At 34.7% G+C, this 21,925-nt stretch overlaps 3 protein-coding genes across 5 annotated transcripts in view; 2 read left to right on the forward strand and 1 right to left on the reverse strand.

Moving 5' to 3' along the window:
• fz4 (frizzled 4) overlaps window positions 1–6,513 on the forward strand; it is a 54,797-nt gene extending 48,284 nt beyond the window's left edge. Inside the window, exon 3 of the mRNA XM_028186102.2 lies at window positions 3,908–6,513. Within this exon, the coding sequence (XP_028041903.2) occupies window positions 3,908–4,551 (644 nt within the window). The 3' untranslated portion in view covers window positions 4,552–6,513. The remainder of the gene's footprint in view (window positions 1–3,907) is intronic.
• A 1,498-nt stretch (window positions 6,514–8,011) lies between these two features.
• Window positions 8,012–19,133, forward strand: TFAM (mitochondrial transcription factor A). 3 transcript variants are annotated; one of them, XR_003625113.2, is made up of 7 exons: window positions 8,014–8,213; window positions 8,466–8,676; window positions 9,858–10,016; window positions 10,285–10,478; window positions 16,395–16,735; window positions 18,412–18,537; window positions 19,024–19,133. XR_003625113.2 is itself a non-coding variant. In XM_028185929.2 (5 exons), exons 1-5 carry the CDS (start codon window positions 8,140–8,142, stop codon window positions 16,504–16,506), a joined length of 750 nt encoding a protein of 249 aa, XP_028041730.2. In that variant the 5' UTR covers window positions 8,012–8,139; the 3' UTR covers window positions 16,507–16,890. The 3 variants fall into 3 exon arrangements, 1 of the variants encoding a protein (XP_028041730.2); XR_003625112.2 differs by lacking the exon at window positions 18,412–18,537; XM_028185929.2 differs by lacking the exons at window positions 18,412–18,537; window positions 19,024–19,133 and having other exon boundaries at window positions 8,012–8,213; window positions 16,395–16,890.
• On the reverse strand, window positions 18,942–21,524 carry LOC114251259 (uncharacterized). The gene is made up of 2 exons (XM_028185470.2): window positions 21,370–21,524; window positions 18,942–21,286 (listed from the first exon to the last, which is right to left on the reverse strand). The coding sequence occupies exons 1-2, from the start codon at window positions 21,479–21,481 to the stop codon at window positions 20,724–20,726; spliced, it is 675 nt and encodes a 224-aa protein (XP_028041271.2). The 5' UTR covers window positions 21,482–21,524; the 3' UTR covers window positions 18,942–20,723.
• Window positions 21,525–21,925: the final 401 nt, after the last annotated feature.

The following is a 21,925-nucleotide window of genomic DNA, read 5'->3' on the forward strand; positions in this document are numbered from 1 at the left end:
AATGGAAGAAAGGCGAGAAAACACACAGGCCACACAATCAGAGAAGGTGGCTCTTAGTAAGAAAATCAGGACGCTGATACGACGCGATCTCCGACGGTACAATACTCAGCGGATCAATGACGCAATTGAGCAAAACCGAGGAGCCAAGGTGTTCGTGCAGCGTCTTGGTAGAAGCCATCTTACAAAACTGACCACAAGAGATGGCCAAATTCTCGCCTCCAAACCGGAGATTCTCAAGGAAATTGAGAACTTCTACGGACGTCTCTATACTTCCAAAACCACCAAGTCTGCCTCTGGCCCAGCAGATGTCCGAGCTACACTATCCCGCCACTACACCGACGAGCTGCCACAGATTAGTGTGGACGAGATCGGAATGGCTCTTGAAAATCTTAAAAACGGAAAAGCCCCGGGCGAGGATGGTGTTACTTCTGAGCTCTTGAAAGCAGGAGGTCTTCCTGTCATTAGGGAGCTCCAGAAGCTCTTTAACACTGTCCTCTTTACCGGTAGAACTCCAAAGGCATGGAGCAGGAGCATAGTTGTCCTTTTCTTTAAAAAAGGAGATATAACACTTTTAAAGAATTATCGCCCCATCTCGCTCCTGAGCCACGTCTACAAATTGTTTTCGAGAGTCATAACGAATCGTCTTACTCAGAGACTTGACGACTTCCAGCCTCCGGAGCAGGCAGGATTCCGAAGAGGATTTGGTACCGTGGACCACATTCATACAGTTCGGCAGATTATACAGAAGACTGAAGAGTATAATCTGCCACTATGTCTGGCGTTTGTGGACTACGAGAAAGCCTTTGACTCGATCAAAACCTGGGCTGTCCTGGAATCTTTGCAGCGGTGTCAAGCTGACTGGCGATACATCGATGCACTAAGATGCCTGTACGATGCCGCTACAATGACCGTCCAAGTACAGAAAGACCAGACGAGACCAATCCAGTTGCGCAGAGGTGTAAGACAGGGGGATATTATATCCCCGAAACTGTTTACAAACGCACTGGAGGACGTCTTCAAGACTCTGGACTGGAACGGACGCGGCATTAACATAAACGGCGAGTACATCTCACATCTTCGCTTTGCCGATGATATCGTCATCATGGCGGGATCGCTGCAGGACCTACAAGAAATGGTGCACAGCCTTAATACTGCATCCCAACGGGTTGGCCTCGGAATGAACTTGGATAAAACCAAGGTAATGTTTAACGGAAACGTCATTCCGAGACCAATCGATGTTGATGGTACACCTCTCGAAGTTGTTCAAGAGTATGTCTACCTAGGACAGACCCTACAACTAGGTAGAAACAACTTTGAGAAGGAAGTGACCAGAAGGATTCAGTTGGGCTGGGCAGCGTTCGGGAAGCTTCGTCATGTCTTTTCGTCGCCCATACCACAATGTCTGAAGACAAAGGTCTATAATCAGTGCGTCCTACCCGTGCTTACCTACGGAGCCGAAACGTGGACACTGACTGTGCGACTAGTCCAGCAATTAAAAGTTACTCAGCGAGCTATGGAGCGAGCTATGCTTGGTTTGTCATTGCGAGACCGAATACGCAATGAGGTCATTCGGGCAAAGACCAAAGTGATCGACATAGCTCGCAGAGTTAGTAAGCTGAAGTGGCAGTGGGCTGGTCACATATGTCGCAGAACCGATAACCGTTGGGGTAGACGTGTTCTGGAGTGGAGACCACGAACCGGCAAACGTAGTGTAGGACGCCCTCCTGCTAGATGGAGCGACGACCTGCGCAAGGCAGCTGGCAGTAACTGGATGCGTAGAACCGAAGATCGGGTTCAGTGGCGAGCTTTGGGGGAGGCCTATGTCCAGCAGTGGACTGCCGCAGGCTGATGATGATGATATGAGTAGAAGAGTTATTTTGATAATATCCTGAAAAGCACCCCACGCTTTTTTTACAATAAAATCATTTTTTCTTACACTATTTTTAATTCAAATTTATTAAAATTTATTTTTTAGTTGGATTTTCTATAAAAATGTATTTTGTTAGTTCTTTTAAACTATTATTTATACATTTTATACCGTATTTCGTCTCCCATAAGTAGTAAAATCTTGGTTGAAATTTATTCTATAAAAAAATTATGCAGTGTACCTAGCAGATAATACATTTATGTTACCAGCAACAAAGCAGTGTTCATAATAATATGATAATGGGTGACAGAATCTTTAATCGGAACATTTGCTTATTATTGTTATTATTATTTTTTGCATAGATGAGTGGACGAGCTCGCAGCCCACCTGGTGTTAAGTGGTTATTGGAGCCCATAGACATACTATATAAAACGTAAATGCGCCACCCACCGTGAGATAAGTTTAAAGGCCTCAGTATAGTTACAACGGCTGCCCCCACCCCTCAAACCGAAACGCATTACTGCTTCACGGCAGAAATGGCGGGGTGGTGGTACCTACCCGTGCGGACTCACAAGAGGTCCTACCACGGAATAGATAAATAAGGTTGGAAAGGCCTTTGCTCTAATTTTGTATTAGAACCAGTGTTGCCGCTTCATCCCCACTATTTTAATTTCTACACATACACACACTGTGATTACAAGTATTTCGCACACAACAAAAACACCCACACATAAATCTCAGGACAGATATTCGTTCGCAAACTAGCACAAAACACCCGTAGGCATACACACTCACACACGCAAAAAGGCAATAAAAATGTTCATACACGCTAGTGCTTGATAAAATCGATATTCTTTATCGATAAATTATCTGATGAATGAATGGAGAAAATGAAACATGAAATAAATATTGAAAAAAAAAACTATTTTACTTTTACTAATTACAAATAGTCACTGTCGCTGGAATAAAACGTATTTGTTAAGCAGTTGGCGCTTGCTATTAATTGCGAATGAATTTTTCAAAACTAAGTGTATTCTGATTTTTTTTATGGTAAAATCATTTTCAGTAAAATGTTTAGAGCAAATAGTACTCGTCTTTGTCTCCAGTTTCCTCTACCTGTCACGTCATGCCATTGTTCCCTGGCGTTAGGTTCTTTAGGAAACCTAAAATTTTTAATTTACTGCATAAGTCAAATAGCATTTTACTTAGATTTTAATACGTCTTAGACAATATAGTAAATACCCGTAAATGAGAGGTCTACATGTCCCTTTATATTATACCTTCACTTTAATTCAATGATAATAATTCAATAATACATATTTATTTTACTCAAAATACGTCTCACTAAGAATATACTAGGTATCATTAATTAAATATAAAATAATGCAAAAATTATCCATGTCAAATGTAAATATAGTCGAGAATTCTGTCGATGATTTTATTTCACCACATGATCACCTCACTATCGACAAACTGCACCACGGCCAATCAGGGCAAAGGCCGAAATTTCAAAGATTGAAGTGTAGAGAACGCAATGCATGTAGTACATTGGAAGCTGACTTGGTCATTGCGTTCATTGGGCGAGTACACATCGCGCAATGTATGCTATTTATAACTTGCTGCAATAATATTGTTAATGTTTGGAATTTCATAATGCTCAGTATATTTTTATGTTTTAGACAAATAATATTGTAATTAAATGGTAATTTCGACTTACCGATCGAAATATATACCTCCTCGCTCTATACTTGAGGTCTGATTTTTTGTTTTACAAGTTATAATTGCACAACACGGCACTATAAAGCGGAGATCTGTTCGCCAAAGTAGTCCGAAGCGCACTAAACGCGGTGAATGAAAGAATCGGTCGAGTTAAGTTTGTACAATCATAACTGTGGCACGCTTGCCCCGCCTACATTTCCATTCCAACCTTATTTATCTATTCCGTGGGTCCTACCACCAGTAAGTGTTGTTGTTGATCCGTTTTGAAAACGTACGAATATTACCTACATTTATAAACGTTTTTTTTTTTCTCATTTACAGGTACGTGCTTCGTCGGCAATCAATCGACCAAGTCCCTCCTCGCACTCGTAATCGTACCTGAAGCCATATGTCTGCTACTCGGCTGCGTGTTCCTTTCGTCAGGACTACGCGCTGTTCTTCGCAAACCAGTTCCCGTGCACACACCGGCCCTATTATTAAACGCTCCACAGCCTCACACAGATCAAAGCGTTTTGCGTCTAGGTGCTTTCGCAGCTCTATACGCTGTTCCGTCGGCGTGTATTCTCGCTACTTGGGTTTATGAATACGCGTGGAGAGACGAATGGCTGGCTTCTCCGGTTCCGTCTTCGGAGCCATCGACACACGCCCACCCAGCGTTCTGGGTGTTCTTATTTAGAATATTCGCTATTCAAATACTCGGTGTGATGGTGGCCGTTTGGATAGCAACGCCCCGCCTTAAAGCTCTGTGGAGAAGGGTGACGGGACCTAGAAAGCCAGTGCCTCCCAAATGTCCGACGGGGCCGGCCCAAGCGCCCCTAACTCTTCATTGTTACGCAACACATCCTCATACGATAGCGCGACATCCTTATAATCCAACAAAGTACGCAACATACCGACCTCCGCAGCAGCATTCGTACAGGAAACCTAGGCATTATCATTATTCAGCGGGTGAAACTATACTATGACGGAAATAAAACAATTTTTTGGTTTCAATAAAATGAAAAGTATGAGTTTACAAGGCTCACAGAGTTAATCAGTTGTCGGTAATACGGAGGATTTAAATAAATAGATAAAGAATACACGTGTAATTTTATTGGTTTTCCAAAAAAAATTGAAGCACGTCCTAAGATTATAAAATGAAATATCCTGACTGAAAAATGTTCAAATGCCTATTATATTAAGATATATGCAACCTCGCAATCGAATACCTACGCGGTAATTGTAAATAAATTATACTAATCATAAGGAATGTAATTTAATGTACATATAAATTTATTGTAATTATTATATAAGGTAATTTAATTTAAAATTAAATGTGTGTAACAGTTAATAATTATTAGACAATCCGATTTTTATTAATATTTACGGGTATGCGAACACCATCGCCTCGAACTACAATTTTCTAATCAATCGCAATATCCAGATTATATTAATATATTATACCTGACAATTTATACCTGACAATTTAAACCTTTAATTGAAAATTCGATCTTATGATTTACAAAACCCCATAGAAGGCGACGTTGAGGTTAAATCCATCGACAACCTGAAATACATTTTTTTCTGTCGACACTCCGGGCCCAATAAAAACATGGAATACAGATTGAAGTTACTATCTCCGAGAAACCAGTCTCATGACTTGACAGTATAAACAAACTCATTTTGAAACATACTCCATGAGTTGGGTCACAATTTGGACGTCTTTGATTTACTAATTTAAGTATGAAGTACCTAAAGAGAGAACAAAAAATGTCTTTTACGCATTTAACGCACCTGCCTATTTGAGCCCAAAACACTAAGGAATGTCGAATGAATTAAATTTAATAAGCAAATCTAAGGACAGTAAAAAGACAAATTGAATCACGTAATACGATATCTACCGAATGAAATGTTTATTAAATTATAATTACGATATCAAATACTTAATTTACAATATTTCATTTGTGATTCATCAGTAATGTTCTCTTTCCCTGACACGCCTAAAACAAGAGCCATCAACTTTGATGATACAAAACTAGCGGCCCAGTTTCAGATAGATACCCACAAAATTTTCATTAGCTGCTCCTATTCAAGGATTTCACTTATCAGAGTTTACAGCGAGAGCCATCTCCTTGCTTTTATAGGCATCAACCAACACCTGATAGGTGCTACCCCAAACCACCGGTGTGCGAAGTAATAACAAATCCACGTTGAGAACCGTACTGCCGGTAGTAATAGTCACATACCAGCTTGTGATTTTAGAAATACCCTCGGAGCTGGATATTAACTAATTCATTCGCAATTTTTAATATTACTGGTTATTATTTATTGTTCCATAACCATTGGAGGTATAAAATCGGATATCTATTTTTTTTAATTGTAAATGTTAATATTTGAAATATAATTCCGAAACTATGCTTCATTGTAATCTTATTGTTATTTGTATGTATTATTATCCAGCCACATAAAAAGTGCCACTGATTTAATTTGAATTTAGCACAAAATAATAACATAAAAATGTTTGTAAGATAAATATTTGTCAGTCGGGTAAGTTTTAAAAAAGGTTTTTTTTTATAATCGAAAATTAACTGCAACTACAAAGTTACATCGAACGGCGATCACTAACGGCCGAACATTTAAAAGGCTAGTTTCGGCGTATTGTTTTCTTGAAAATAATTACATATGTGCCTACAATAAAATTTAACTAAAATTGTATGCTTAATATGAGTAGATGTCATGCCGTGACCCCCAACTTGCCAAACAAATATTAATAAGTATAGTAACTGTATGATGTTGTAAATAAATAAATAAACTAAAATTTTACAATTATTTTTTTAATAATTTAAAAGCGTTTAACTTATATTAAGTTCAAGTTTAAAATCAGCTATAGTTAAGTGATAGGTACTTCCCCCATTATAGTTTTTTTTTTAATAAATTTTGAAAACTCATTTTCTTTTAATTTGATTCCTATCCTTAGATATACGTTGCTTATTGTTTTATTTAAGAGTTTTAAAAACTCAATTCTGCGAATTTTTTAGTTAGTATGTATTTTTACTTACCTATCGCCATTGAAAGTTATACCTATTTGCCACATTTATACTGTACTTTTAGTAGCAAAAATAGAAGGCCAGCTCCTGTACTATCGGATTTTAAACTGTTTTTGGATATTCCAGATACCTCATAATTTTAACTTACATAACTTTCTAACCACCTAGAATTAAAAATAAGTTCGAAAATCATAATTAAAAGCCATTCTAGCCGTTGTATCTTGTTAAATAACAAAAAACAGCATGACAGTCGTATTGACCCTTTGTGTATGAAAACAGAATGATTTGAACAGAATAAATTTTAATAAGAATTATATAAAAATAATATATTTTACTCAGTATTTTTAACTTCAAAAATATATATCTTTTAAATGCGGAAACTTGAGAGTTTATACTATTTATATTAAAACCCTTTTCGCGGGGATAGAAATGATATCTTAAGAACGGGTTATTTTGGTGAATCTAATGTATCTCCACTTCGGATAGTGGAGACTTATTAATTAGTCTCTGTAAAAATGCAGAAATGTTGCGAAATGGAACTAAATCATTAAACAAAATAGGACATGGGTGCTTTTCAAAGTATAATTAGAAAAAGTTAGAATGGTTTTTCCTTTTTACTTAGAGGTAACTTAATTTTTACTTCAATTTATATCTCTTATCCCCTAAATAAAAACCATTTTCAATTAGTAGTAGTAGATTCTGCGAAGCACGGCTCTTGCTAGGGTTCGTGTTAGCAACGTCGTCAGGTTTGAGCCCCGTGAGCTCACCTACTAGTTAAGGTTACGCTGGAATAGCCTCTCAAGGCTACCAGCATAGGTAGGAAAAAAAAACTTTGAAATTTTGAATTATGAGGTTTATTATTGAATGAAGAAAGCGCGCCAAAATTTGATATTTGTCAGCAAATCTTTTCTTTCTTGAGGTCGATTCTGAAGTGGTAGGGCGCGGGCGTGACAAATGAAACATCGCAGCAAAGTTTTTTATATTCATACTCAAAAGTTTCATAGAAAGGTAAGTTTGTACTTTTTATAATAACTAAAGGTTACAGGTGTAGTTTTATAAAAAATCAATATGATCTTTATTGTTGTTTACGTGTTTAACATTGGCCCACCATTTTGTGAGATTATTACTCTATGCTCATGAGAAATCATTTAAATTTCAATTGTAAAGGTTAAAAACCACGGAAAATCCATATTTTTTATTAATATCCAGTAAAACTGGGACAATACGAACAAAATTGTTCGCATGGCGGGACAAAGCTACCCAGATTAATGGACTTAATGGTACCTATCGAGAACTACTAATTGCATAGATAACAGGTACGCATATTATTCAAGAATCAACAGAACAGACAAGGCTGTATGGGCTTAGATCCCCTTGCCTTTCCAAATAAGGAAAATTTGTACCAAAAAAAATCTATGGTCTTGTGGCCGCTTCGTTTCCTTCATAGTTTCCCTTCCCTATTTTGTTTTTGAGCTAAATATCTTTTTGTTTATAAATATTAATGATAAACTGTAATTAAAACAAAGTATGACTACTTATACTCAATTACAGCGCCTTAGTAATTATTTTTTAGGGAATTACAAGACTGTTCTATGCGGAAGGTCAGTTTGAGGTTATAACGCCTAAAACATTGTTTATTTATTAATTAGTAACTGGCTAAAGACCCCTCTAAGTTTTTTTTTTATTAATTAATACGACGAAAAAATAACGAACAGTAACAGTATTAGTTACTTCCGCGTATCTTCTATAAGCAAACAATGATTTTACAAAAAAAATTATTAAAAAATAACTTTTTGAATTACTTTGTAAGCTCACTTAATTATCATATACGTGCAAAACATTATCTTTTTCAGAGTAAATTGGATAACGCCAATACAATCATGTGACTATACAAAAAAATCTGCAGAGCAGAGGTTAGGCCTGAACAAGCCCAAACGACCTCTTACGCCATTCTTTAAGTTCATGTCACAAATGCGACCAGCACTTCTTGCCAAGAACCCTGGCATATCATCCAAAGAGGCTATAGCATGGACGTCGAAACATTGGCAACAACTTGATATGGAGGTATTCATATTTTATATTCATTTTGAATTACTGACCACTGACTTAATTGTTAGTTTACTTGATATAGTTCTATAAAGTAATACATATGTTAGGGATTTGAATCCTTTAACAGGTAATGTATTTTCTGATACATATTTAACACATACCCTTAACAAATTCCTTGTGAATTGATACCCTGAATCACATATTTTTTATATATGGAAATTTAATAAACAGCCTCCGAGCCTCTATATGAAGTTAGTATGCTGCCTCAGGTTTTATTTTATCTCAAGCGGTGACTGGTGAACCAAGGTGTGAAGCAAGTTGCTTAAGCATCACAAGAATGGTTCTTAGGCTACCTCAGGGTGTAGTTCATAGATTGATCATAAATTTTCATTTCTGTCCTACTCCTCTTAAAATTAAATTAAATTAAATTAAATTTGCTACATATGAGTCGTCTATTATCAAAGGTGGCAATCTGTGCATTTGGACAAAAAAAAATTATTGATATGTCAATACAGATTTATTTGAATAGAATCATCTCCTTCAAAGAATACGGTTCAAAACCTGCATTAAATAAAGGTTAATAGTTAACCTGTTATTTATCTAAGATGTCGTTCCGAAGAGTTTTGTGACTGCCAATGGAATACAAAGTCAATAATTCGTTTTTCTGATTTACCAATCATTGTCCAAAAGTCAGATTGCCGGCTTTGATAATAGTCGACTCATATATGTTCTAATTAAAAAAATATAAATATTCTTTCTCATATAATTATGTCCAAATAATTATACTTTACAAAATAGCAAGCTCTGAATTACTTGCTGATACTTCTCAGTGGTGGAACTTCAATTTGAATCAGTGGTAAAATATTGATAATTTAATAATAATTGTAATGTTTATTAATGGGAAGAGTGTAATGGATGATTTATATATTTGAAAGCATAGTATAATTTTTGACTTGTAAAAGTAGAAAAAAACATATGACCTACAATTAAAGTTTGTAATGCTATTGATTAAGAAAAGAGGGAAGTTCAATTTATACATTCTGAAACATAGCTGCTTTCAACAACACAATTGTTACTATTAATTTATAAAAAAAATATAGAAAAAATAAATGAATGAGCCCACACATAGCACATCAAGGATTATTAATAACTTGTAAGATGGGTTATGTAAAATTTAGAAATAACTGAACTTTTAGACAAAAACCCAAATGGCGAAAGAATATCAGAAAGATTTGGAGGATTACAATAAAATTAAAGCAATGTATGAGGCATCATTAACAGAGGAACAAAAGGCAGATATAAAAAGAGTTAAAGAAGAAATGGCACAGGCCAAAGAAAAGAGAAAATTAAAAGCGGTATGTTTTATAGTGGACCTTGCTAATCTGAACAACTACTTTTGCTGTATTAGATAGGTCTTTATTTTAATTTTAGTGGCACAACCTGGAAGAAGCTTCTGTGTAATAATGGTTATGTGTGAACTGATAATGATGATGACTAGAAAGTAATAATAATGGTTGTTGAAACCCTTTACCTAAATTGAGTTTACTAAATAATGTAAAGGCTCAGTTGCAACTCAATTTGAAAAAAATTGCAAATAATAAAATGAAACTATCATATTTTCAGGAATATAAGGAACTGGGCCGGCCTAAGAAACCAATGTCTTCATACTTTATATACATGCAGTCTAGAAAAGATAATATACAAGGAAAAACACTAAAGGAATATCAAGAGACAGTCAAGAAAGATTGGATAAACTTACCTGATAGTGAAAAAGCAAAACTGGAGAAGCAAGCACAAACATTAATGGATAAATATAAGTAAGTAACAATTGCCATGTAGAGTTTGGAAATAGAAGTAATGACTTTGGAAAAATGAATACTGACTGGCTTCTCATCTCGTCTCTTTTTTCCTACTTATTCACTGGTAGCCTAAGGGGCTATTTCAGCCTCTCGCAGACAGGTAGGTGAACTCACAGGCTCAACCTGAGAGATTTTCCTAAAACTAGCTCTAGCAAAAGCAGTGCTTTGCAGAATCTACCATCAGATCGAAATCTGCATTCTTATCTCTAGATTGAACCAAATATAAATTTTTGTCATGAACATGTAGAGGATGGTATTATAGGGGACTCTTCCAACAAGCAGCTTGAAAAATTAATAATCCGGGTGTTGTTTAGTACTTGTATATATCAACTGTAGCAGTTATGAATGTCTGTAGGCTTAGTGCGAGTTTCAAAAATCGAATCGAATGACTCGCATCGAGTGTACGCTCTTCACGGTGAAACGTGCGGAGCTCTGAGTGCGAGTTACTCGATTTGCAGGACGTTTATTCATCTTTAGAAGCAATAATTTTTTCTTTTATATTGGTAGCATGCAAGTTTTTTTTAAGGCGTTTAATTGAAATGCCAAGCTTTCTAACGATATTTATAATTAGTCGGGTAATGGGTAATGTATCTGTGCTTAGTGCGAGTTTTTTTAATTACTCAGTCGATGTTAATGTTATGTTTAATTTGTGTGAGTTTGTATCAGTGCCACCTAGTGGTAAGCTTATGAATCTCATTTTGTGGGAGAGAGAAGGTTTGTTTATGTTGCTGTCTCATGTATCGAATAGCTTTACCGAAGTGAGCCTCTCGATTATTGTATGTGCGAGTGCGAGTTACAAATTAATGGATTTTGAGAGTATTTCTTCACTTTCAAGCAAGTTAAGTAGTCACTAAAAATTTTGCCGTGAAACCAATACAATATCAAGATTTTTTCTTTCGTTTTTAATAATAAAGTTGTTTTTTAAGGTTTTATCTATTCTAATGGTTTATACACATATATTTTTTCGGTTAGAAAATTTTATAGACGTCTAGCTAGTTGTAAATACATATTAATTCTTTGCTTTTTCATTTAATTCTTATTAAATCATTGCTTTTTTTTAAAGAGTTGTTTGATGAGAGAGAGAGCGAGATAGAGTTGTTTTTTTTTTATTGCTTAGATGGATGGACGAGCTCACAGCCCACCTGATGTTAAGTGGTTACTGGAGCCCATAGACATCTACAACGTAAATGCGCCACCCACCTCGACATATAAGTTCTAAGGTCTCAGTATAGTTACAACGGCTACCCCACCCTTCGAACCGAAACGCATTATTGCTTCACGGCGGAAATAGGCGGGGTGGTGGTACTTACCCGTGTGGACTCCCAAGAGGTCCTACCACCAGTGAAAGAGTATTCTTTATTGTACACAAAAAGAATAAATATTGTGAAACATTTTTTCTTGGTCTTATCGCTAAGAGTGATCTCTTCCAGACAACCATTAGATGGGCAAGAATAATTTCGAAATGAATTGCACACTGTGTATCTATCTATTATAGAAATATATACACACACGCACATACACACGCGCACACACACACACACACGCGCGCAATATACATATTTACAGGTACATACGTACAGATTTATATTTATAAATTATATAGAAATTTGAACAATGTAATAATAATTTTGCTTCTTTACACATTTATAAATAAGGATGGATGCTCGTAATAATTTTAGTATATTTGGGCCACCTAATGAAGATCATCAACACTATTACCGTAAATACAATCATTTTATAAACGTTCAACGGGTAAAAGATTAAACCTATGTAAAACATAATTTCTTTAATTAAAAAAAGCTGAAATAATTACCTATTCCAAGATTAATTATGTTAAGTATGTCTAAATATGTAATTACAATTAAATAAATTCTATAATAAACTTCTAATTCTAATACTTCTATTAAAGTTACTAAAAAAATATGTTTATGCTGGGCAGTTTTCGTGTATTTTAAAGGTTACGCCATTACGGCAAAGTTTGTTTACGAAATTGCACCCTTAGAATGGAAGTGGTATAACTAAAAAATTTAAGATTAGTTTTATATTTCAAAACACTTATGTATTATTATTAAGAACCTACATTTTAAGTAGGTAATACGTGCAGCAAAAATGTTGGACTCCTTTTTACGAAAATTGCGCGGACGGAGAAGTATGAAATTTCCCACACTCATAGAGAATATAGAGAAGTAGTGCAGATTTCTAATTTTTTTTTTAATTGTGCATAAACAATAAAAAAATAAACTAAATGAATAAAAAAAAACCTTACACACATTACCATGTATTTGACACACACACACACACACATGCATTTATACTTTTTTTGTTTATTGATTTATCAATCTGTGGTCAAATTGAGAATAGATTAATATTTTTTGTCTTTAATATTATTTTTCTATAATGTAGCCTTGGCGACATAGAGCAATGATTATTATAGAAATGATGATAATAGAAAGGTGACAATAGAACTATAATAATGTTCAAACTTAAAATTTAAATAAATTATGGTCAAATTTCGACCACTGGACTACCATTAGTAGATAATAATAAAATCATTTATTGCCTTTCACACAGATTTAGATTATTACAGGCAGCCTACAAGGAAACAACAAAAAAACAAAATACTATTATATCATTTCTGGCAAGCAGCTCAACATTTGCACTTGTATATTATTAATAGGAATTTTATTAAGAATATTGACAATTTATGAGGAATTTGACAAGTACGGATTAGTTATAGATATATGTAGTTACATATTGTAAATTAAATTAGTTTTATAAGTGCAATAAAAAATAATTTAAATGATAAAATGATAAAGCCATACCTTTTTCCAATGTGACGATTAGAGGGTATCCTATTATTCTTTTCTATATTATTCTATCAGCTTATAAAATTAAACAGTCTCTTTTAGTCTAGAAAAGGACAAAGTACTCTTTCTGTCTTTTTCAAATAAAATGGCATGCCTTAAAGTGTTTAAACCGAAAAACTAAAAAAATTCAATTATTGTATTACAATATTGAAGTTTACCAGAAACTAAGAATTTTGGGTTGAGCCACTTTAATTCTAAAGGTACAAAATAGTATTGAACACGTGACATTACCCGAATAATTTTGAAAGTAGTAGGTTCCCATTAAAATGCTGTTAAAATGCGTTGTATTTCATTTAGACGGTCTAATGCCAAAACATCACGTGCTACCAATATACGAGAAATAATATTATTGCTGCTCTCGGTGAATAAACGCCCTGCGAAGCGAGTAGCATATCTCAACTCACACTCACAATTCTTCATTTTTCACCGTATAGAACGTAAACTCGATTTGATTTTGATTTATTCATTTACAATTGAACAACTAGGAAAAAAAGATGAAAAGACATTTTGGAGGGACCGCGAGGAGCTAAATTGTGTGAATTGTTTTATTTTGTCTATTTAATGTTTCTTAGTTAATGCGTATTTAATATTTCTTCGTGTATAAGTGTAATTTTGAGACCGTCCTGGCCTAAAGGTTAAGGCGTCCGGTGTATTCGTATCTTGCAATGCACCGGTGTTCTAATCCCGCCGGCGGGTTTCAATTTTTCTAATGAAATACGTACTTATCAAATGTTTACGATTGACTTTCACTGTAAAGGAATAGCATCATGTAATAAAAATCAAACCCGCAAAATTAATTTTTGTAATTACTGGTGGTAGGACGTCTTGTGAGTCCGCACGGGTAGGTATCACCACCCTGCCTATTTTTGCCGTGAAGCAGTAATGCGTTTCGGTTTGAAGGGTGGGACAACCGTTGTAACTATACTGAGACCTTAGAACTAATATCTCAAGGTGGGAGGCGGCATTTGCGTTGTAGATGTCTATGGGCTCCGGTAACCACTTAAGATTAGGTGGGCCGGGAGCTCGTCCACCCATCTGTGCAATAACAAAGTAACGTGGGTTTATTAACTGCTTAGTATCTGTGAAAGTGCGAAAATTTAAAAAAATTAAACAAAACCGCTGGACGTAGCTTCTCGGAGTCTTCGAAAAGGTCCACTGAAAAAAATCTCAGTATATAATCAGCATTTTGCAGAGATTATATTTTATCCCATATTATCTGATCTCATTTCATTTCATTCCATGCCAATTGATTAATGCTTAAAATTAATCAAATCCATTTCACTCCATATTATCATTTTTCATAAAAAAAGATTAGGCTCTATGGCATGATATTTTTGCCTCTCTAGTTGGAAAAATAAAACTACTAAAGAAATACTCGATCGAAATGTTAAAATCCACTAATTTGTAACACGCACTCGCACAAATGTCATTCGTAGTACTCATTTCGGTAAAATTACTCGGTTACGAGATCACAACGTTAATATGAACTCGCACTCACAAAATAACACCGAGTACGTTTGCCGCTAGGGGCGCTGTTCCAATTGCATACAAATTTGAGCAAACTGGCTCGCTAGTGAGAACGTTACAAAACTCGCACTAAGCACACTGGTCTACATTTTTGCGATTTCATTTTATTGCATTAAAACTCTCAGGAAAAGTTATAGATTCCTCTGCCAATTATTCAACTCCTAAAATCAACTATCTTTGTGTTTATAAGTGGAAAAATAATGTTTTAGTGCGTACTATTAATACTATTGCATAGTATGTTGAGGCATAGTTGTCGGACCCGCAATAACAACAGACTCGAGTCTGCCAATGTGAGCGGGAGGAGTGCATTCGTGGGTTATATTTTTCCAAATGTTTCCGTCATCTAGAAGTCAAATTATTACACTTACTAAATCCATCAGTTCCGTCACAAAATGCAATCCAAATTTTGGATTAACGGGCACTTATGTGGAAACTCATCTATAAAAAAGTGAGAAAACAAACACCATCTTATTCAAATAATATTTTAAAGAAATGTGGGTTATGGTAAATTACAAAGACAAAATTAAAAAAGTGTGTGTGTCCGCTCCGACGCACGACTGGAGTTTACTGGATATAAAAAATTAAACGAAACAATACGAGAAATAGTTCTATATTACGACAACACGATACACAACAGATTATTAACAAATTAACGAGACACAAAACAAACGACTAACAAATATATGAAAATACAATAATGAGAGAAACGCGCGATCAGTACGAGGCTTTGTGGCGGACTGCCGGCGCAGCAGCCCGGCGTCACCTGCGATAACGCGGCCGCGCGTTGGCTCCTGATTGGCGCGCGCACGCATCACGCAATCAGGAGCCAATCAGGCGCATAAAGCATTTCGTGTGACATGCTAGGCGCATAACGCATTTCGTGTGACATGCTAGTACGATTTTGGTCCCCATAATTTTCATACCCCGGGCCTATATATGTAAATCGATTCTAAAGGAGTAAACTCCAAAAAATGCAATTCCACTGAGAAAGTCTCAGTAAATGACCACCATTTTACTGAGATTAATAAATATAATTCGTTTTTAATAATTTATAAAATTAAAACAAAAAATATACTGTTATTTTTTTTTCTAAATTGGTGTTTTTTTTTAACAACACGCCATGTAATTTAATATAGTCTGATTTCCAATAGCTACAGTTTCCAGGAGATAACAAATCCAGGGTGTGTTCAATTTGAGGAGTACCATAATTTTGTCACGTGAATCTTTTAGATTTCAATATTCTTAGTCTCTCAAGTATTGATGTGATTGGTGATTAACGTCTAAAGCTGAATACACCAGAGACCAGCAGATGGCAAGGGGATACCACCCATGCTTAAATCTTCCAATGAAGTTGAATGGTTATTGTGTAATCTAATCAACAACTATATGCAATAATTATGTATAAGCAGATTATTATTAAAATATTTGCATTATATTGTGTACTATAACTTAATACAACATATATTTAAAATAATTTCAGGAAAGACCTTCAAGCATGGGAACTAAAAATGGTTTCAATTGGTCGGACAGATCTAGTTAGATCGAAACCAGCCAAAGAGAAGAAAACCAAAAAAGTTGATAGTTCACAATAGGAACTCGGGTGCTCTGATGATGCTGATTCCATACTTACCGATTCGCCAATTGTCGATATGAAATCAGTACACAGCATTGATAAAGATGTTAAGACTAGTCAAATAATTCCACTAAATTCAAACAGTATAGGTAAAGATCAAAGGGAGACAGATACAAATCATCAGAGCACGGGTGACCAAGTTGTGTATGACAAACAGACTATAAGTGACAGCACTAAGAACAAAAAAAGTAAGGGTTTCATTAGTAGTATTAAAAGTTTCTTTAAGCATTAAGTGTTTCTCAGCATCCTAATTATGTTCATTTGCATTAATTTGCTTTCATAGTATTATGTATTTTGTTTACATTAGATGTAGCTATTAAAGTTACTCACACATCATTAGAAATGTCTTTTTTTATTTGCTCATTTCTTCCTAATTTGTATAATTTTGTTTTTTTTTGAGATTGGCACGTTCACATATTTTTGTTTGATTCGTGTATTGGACAGAAAAAAAGTACATAGCCGAAATGATCTTATACTTGTGAAGTTGGAAGGTATTGTATGCAACATGAAATGAGACTGATTACCTACGGAAATTACATTGAACATTGATATGGCATGAAACGAAATTAGATGAGATGGGATAACACCGTTAGTGTTGAATGAGATGAAATGAAAAAATCTCTAAGCTTTATTTTTATTTTTTATTGCTCAGATGGGTGGACGAGCTCACAGCCCACAAGTGTGCTTAGTGCGAGTTTTTTAACGTTCTCGATAGCGTAAAAGTTAGCTCATATTTGTATGGAATGGGATCGTTTGCCTAAGTTTGCCACTAGGGGCGCTGTTCCAACTGCATACAAAATGGGGCTAACTTTTACGCTATCGAGAACGTTGAAAAACTCGCACTAAGCACACTGACTGGTTATGTTAATACTGGAGCCCATAGACATCTACAACTTAAATACATATTTTTTTTTTATATATATATATATTTTTTTTTTAACAATCACGCCACGTTAACTGGTCCCGTGGTAAGTTCGTAAAGAACTTGTGTTGCAGGTACCAGGTAACGGATATAAATGTAATATTTTTATTATACACATACATATATTTAATATACATACATCCATAACCCTGGAAAATACATTTATATTTATCATACAAATATCTTCCCTTGGCGGGATTCGAACCCGCGACCCCCTTGTTGTGACCATGTCACTTACCACTACACGAGACGGCCGTGCGCCACCCACCTTGAGATATAATATCAAACCGAAACGCATTACTGCTTCACAGCAGAAATAGGTAGGGCGGTGGTACCTACACGTGCGGACTCACAAGAGGTCCTACCACCAGAAAATTGGTAAACCTTTACCTACTGACACTTCAATGAACTTTTTAGAAGCCGAGAAGCCACGCTCAATAATAATAGATTGCTTTTAACGATAAAACCACGATTTGCACGCCTTTGTTATTACATCATTAACTTTTATTATTTGAATTACAATTAAATATAAATAAATAAAAAATAATAGATTGCAACAAATATCAAAGCCGCAAAATTGGGCACCTAATTACTGGTGGTGAACCGTATCGTAAACTCGCATGGGCATCCACCATTATTCGTGCTCTTGTCGCGATGCAGACATACGTTCCGGCTTTATAATGTGGGACAAATGTTATACAATACAGTTAAAACTTCGATGGTGTTGGTATGATGGTATTCATGGTGTGTTGCCTATTGGCTCCGGTAAGTATCTAACACCTGGTCGGTTGTGATCTCGTCCCATCTATTCAATACAGAAGCAACTAGAAAGTGAATAACGCATTTTAATGTATATATTTTATTTATTTTGCTATCAAACCATGAGTAGCCAGATTACAAAACAAAACGCCCGCCGACCTAGTTAGGTACGTATTCTTTCAGGATACCGCGGTTCATATCGCCATTTTACAGTTTAATAAGTACCTATGTTCAATGACGACCAAACTGAAATAAACACATTTGAATATCTGAACTTTGATCTACAAACGATTTCAAGAGTTTTTGGCAGTAGGTGACAGTTGCAGTTATATTCCCTTTAGGACTACGACACTGAAGTATGAAACCTAGACTAAGATGATAATCGGTGCTTCCCCGTGAAGGTTTAGACTTAAAAACTTTTTTGCGTACTACGCATTGATGGCGGCCTCTTGAACCTAAACCAGAGTCTCAAGTCCATCGGCATTCTCAAAGTTCCTCTCTCGGCAACACGATGACACTCGGCACACGCACGGTGAATCCGAGGATTGCTAATATTCTTCTAAGTAGTTAAAAGTGTATATGTATTTAAAAATAATTTCTCATTTAACACATGAAATCAAATTGAACAGGCTGGAGAAATTGAATTAAACCTGACTTTGAACCCTCTCAAACATGATCCATTTTGGAATTCACCAAGAACCAAACTGCAGTACTTTTTCATCACAGTAATTTAATTTTTACAAATAGGTTTAGCACATTTTATGAACTTTTAAAATACATTTTATTATCTTACAGTGAGGACTCTCATTTTAATTGTTTACTAGAAGATGTAAGGCAGAGAAGCACACAAATGTTCCATTCCAACTTTTTATTTCAAACATTAAGAAATATATTAATTAAAAATATATTATTATTTATTTCCAGACCTTTAGTTTAAATCCTGAAATTAAGCTGATATTTAATTTAAAATGCAAATTAGTAGGTAGATTTTTAAAATTTAATAACAGAAGATTTATAAATTAAAGGGGGAAGTTTGTGATTTTACGAAGTACATAAAACTACACCTATGTAAAATAATTACATATTTGTTCTTTGGTAATACGACTTTTCACACTACATAGGTACCAGCTTAACTCCATAATCAAATACCATAACCATTACATTTTAGTTTAATTATAGTTTATCTGCATATTAGTGATGTTAATTTTCACAACACAATTCATTAAGATGATGATAATACATTGACACTGATAAATATAAAAGTATAAACATGATACATACAAAGAAATGAATACTGTATTGTCTTAGACCCTTTTTATTGCTTTCTGAATAGGTCAGCATTATGAACTCTGCACTATTCGAAGTCAGCATGGATGTTAAAAGCAAAACCTGTTGTCTTCATTTTTCAGTATGTGAAATAGTTATTCATGAAATTTACTAACCAAAGATATCTTGTACATAATATTTTATGTACATGACTAATTCTGACAACACAGAGTATGACTAAAAAGAATTAATTTTAACACCTTGAAATAAACAAGAGATTAACCCATAAATGTTTTTAATCATGTCTACACTCCAGAAAAGTATAGTAATAGATTTAATGTGTGTGTTGAAGCTATATAATTTACTTGGGTTTTTTTTTTCTGGTGTTTATTTGAATTTTATGAAACTAAATGCACAAAAATTTTAGTCAAAAACATTAAATTTCATAATTAAGATTATCATCCCAGAAAGAAATGTTAGAAACAATTAGACATCAGATATTTAGAAACGTCACAAAGAAAATTCTAAATTTTCTGCAGATTTTAGTAACTATAATGCAAGAACACAAACTCAAGTATTAATATTATAACTACTTTTGTATTTACTATTTTGAGCAAATAATTTGTTTTTTTTTTTACTTTATGACATGTATATACATATTAAATTTATTTATTAAACACTAAAAATGGCAATGTGATTAAAATGCATGTATATCGCAACTTCTCACTTACAGAGCTTGTTAAAAGAGCACTTAATCAACCAACATTCGTCATACATCTGAAAGAAACTATTCTGAGAATAAATACATATCAACTCTTGAAAGGCAAACGTGACTAAGTGACAATGCGTGAACTTTACAGTAGACTAATTTAAAGTTGAAATACCTGAAAACAAAATTTATTTTAACAAATCTAGCTAGTAGCTGTAGGATTGAAATGATTTTAATAGACCTAGGAATATATATTTTTTGCACATCGAATATGGTTATTGCCTATCATTTATGTACAAAGCAGTTATTGTCGCTTAGTCACATTTGCCTTTCAGCGTCAAGATACTAAATGAATGACTGCATAAAAAATAGTAAAAAATTGTTTTTTTTTCTTTTTTACATGGTTGAAGCAATTTGAAAATTAACTATTCAGTAGCCAAAAACTTCAATTATTTTTAACCTATAGGCCGATCTTTGTCTAGCTAAATATCAGTCATTCATAAATTTCAAGAACAGTGCCTTAGAGGACTGTGATATACTCGTACACAGATTGTATGCAAACAGTCACAAATAGATAAACAAAAATGTCCCTTACAACTACAGCTAGGCTTTGGGCAATGTAAATAACATTTTTAAGTCTGTTGGACATCACACTATTTATGAATAACATTGCATTTGTAGTGTTTGAATTGTCTTTAGGTGGAAACCATATGATTTTTGTCACCGAGTATATAAATATTGGTAAAAATAAATTTGTTGTATTTGTCAAAGGGTTAAAAATATAGTATATTTGCAACAAAAATGACATTAATACCATGTCGTATTTGTGTACTAAGAGTAAGGTTTTCAATGAAGTTCGTGAATTCCGTGGCGTTCTCTGCGCACGGGATGGAAAAGGTGAAGGGTCATCGACAGGTTCTCCATCGCCTGCTGCTGTCTCAGGACCGAATATTGTTAAAGGTTCTTGTGAGGTGTGGTCAGAAACTATAGAGTCGTTAATGCGTACTCCACTTTCATCCTGATGAGCTGTTGTAGCTGGAATCTCAATATCTTGGCTAGAATCAACTGTCCTGACCGGAGATCCTATTAGCAGAAAATTTGCAATAAACAAAACAAAAAATTAAAAACATGACTTAAATATTATATATTCACTGATATGAAATAACCTCGGGCACAACTGTCGGCGCTTTTTCCAGTCAAAAATTGAAGCCGGCTTTGAGAATTTTCTAAAATTTTTCTTCGGCGAGCTTCGCGACGAGCTGCAGCTGCTTCAGCCATTTTTGACGTTGCAATGACGTAAACCTACACAAAAGAGTAGATGCACATAGACTATTTCACCTTCTTTGAGGGATTTTATGACCTGGTTACTAAGACCTTTAAGTCGTCTTATTATAATTTGTATTCTTAATTTTATGAAAAATGATAATATGGGGTGAAATGAAGATGATTAATTTGAGACATTAATCAACTGGGATGAAATGTAATCTCAGTAAAATGGTGCTCATTTACTGAGATTTTTTCAGACTTCTTAGAGGATCCCGAGAAGCTACGTCCAGCGGCTTTGTTTCGTTTTCCCGCATTTGTGCACTTTCACCGATATTAAACAGTAATAAACCACCGTTATTACACATTTAAACCTGAAGAAACACTAAATAGACAAAATAAAACAAATCACACAACTTCACTCCTCACGTTCCCGCCAAAAGGCCCGCTCATAGACTA

This window comes from Bombyx mandarina, chromosome 03 (genome assembly GCF_030267445.1).
Source record: "Bombyx mandarina strain Sakado chromosome 03, ASM3026744v2".
Taxonomy (NCBI): Eukaryota; Metazoa; Arthropoda; class Insecta; order Lepidoptera; family Bombycidae; genus Bombyx; species Bombyx mandarina.

Coding starts and splice junctions, on each gene's coding strand:
- TFAM (XM_028185929.2), top strand. CDS start 8,140: ATGACTACTTATACTCAATTACAGCGCCTTAGTAATTATTTTTTAGGG. Junction 8,214..8,465: donor AAGACTGTTCTATGCGGAAG/GTCAGTTTGAGG, acceptor TATCTTTTTCAG/AGTAAATTGGATAACGCCAA. Junction 8,677..9,857: donor GGCAACAACTTGATATGGAG/GTATTCATATTT, acceptor CTGAACTTTTAG/ACAAAAACCCAAATGGCGAA.
- LOC114251259 (XM_028185470.2), bottom strand. CDS start 21,481: ATGGCTGAAGCAGCTGCAGCTCGTCGCGAAGCTCGCCGAAGAAAAATT. Junction 21,287..21,369: donor CGCCGACAGTTGTGCCCGAG/GTTATTTCATAT, acceptor TTCTGCTAATAG/GATCTCCGGTCAGGACAGTT.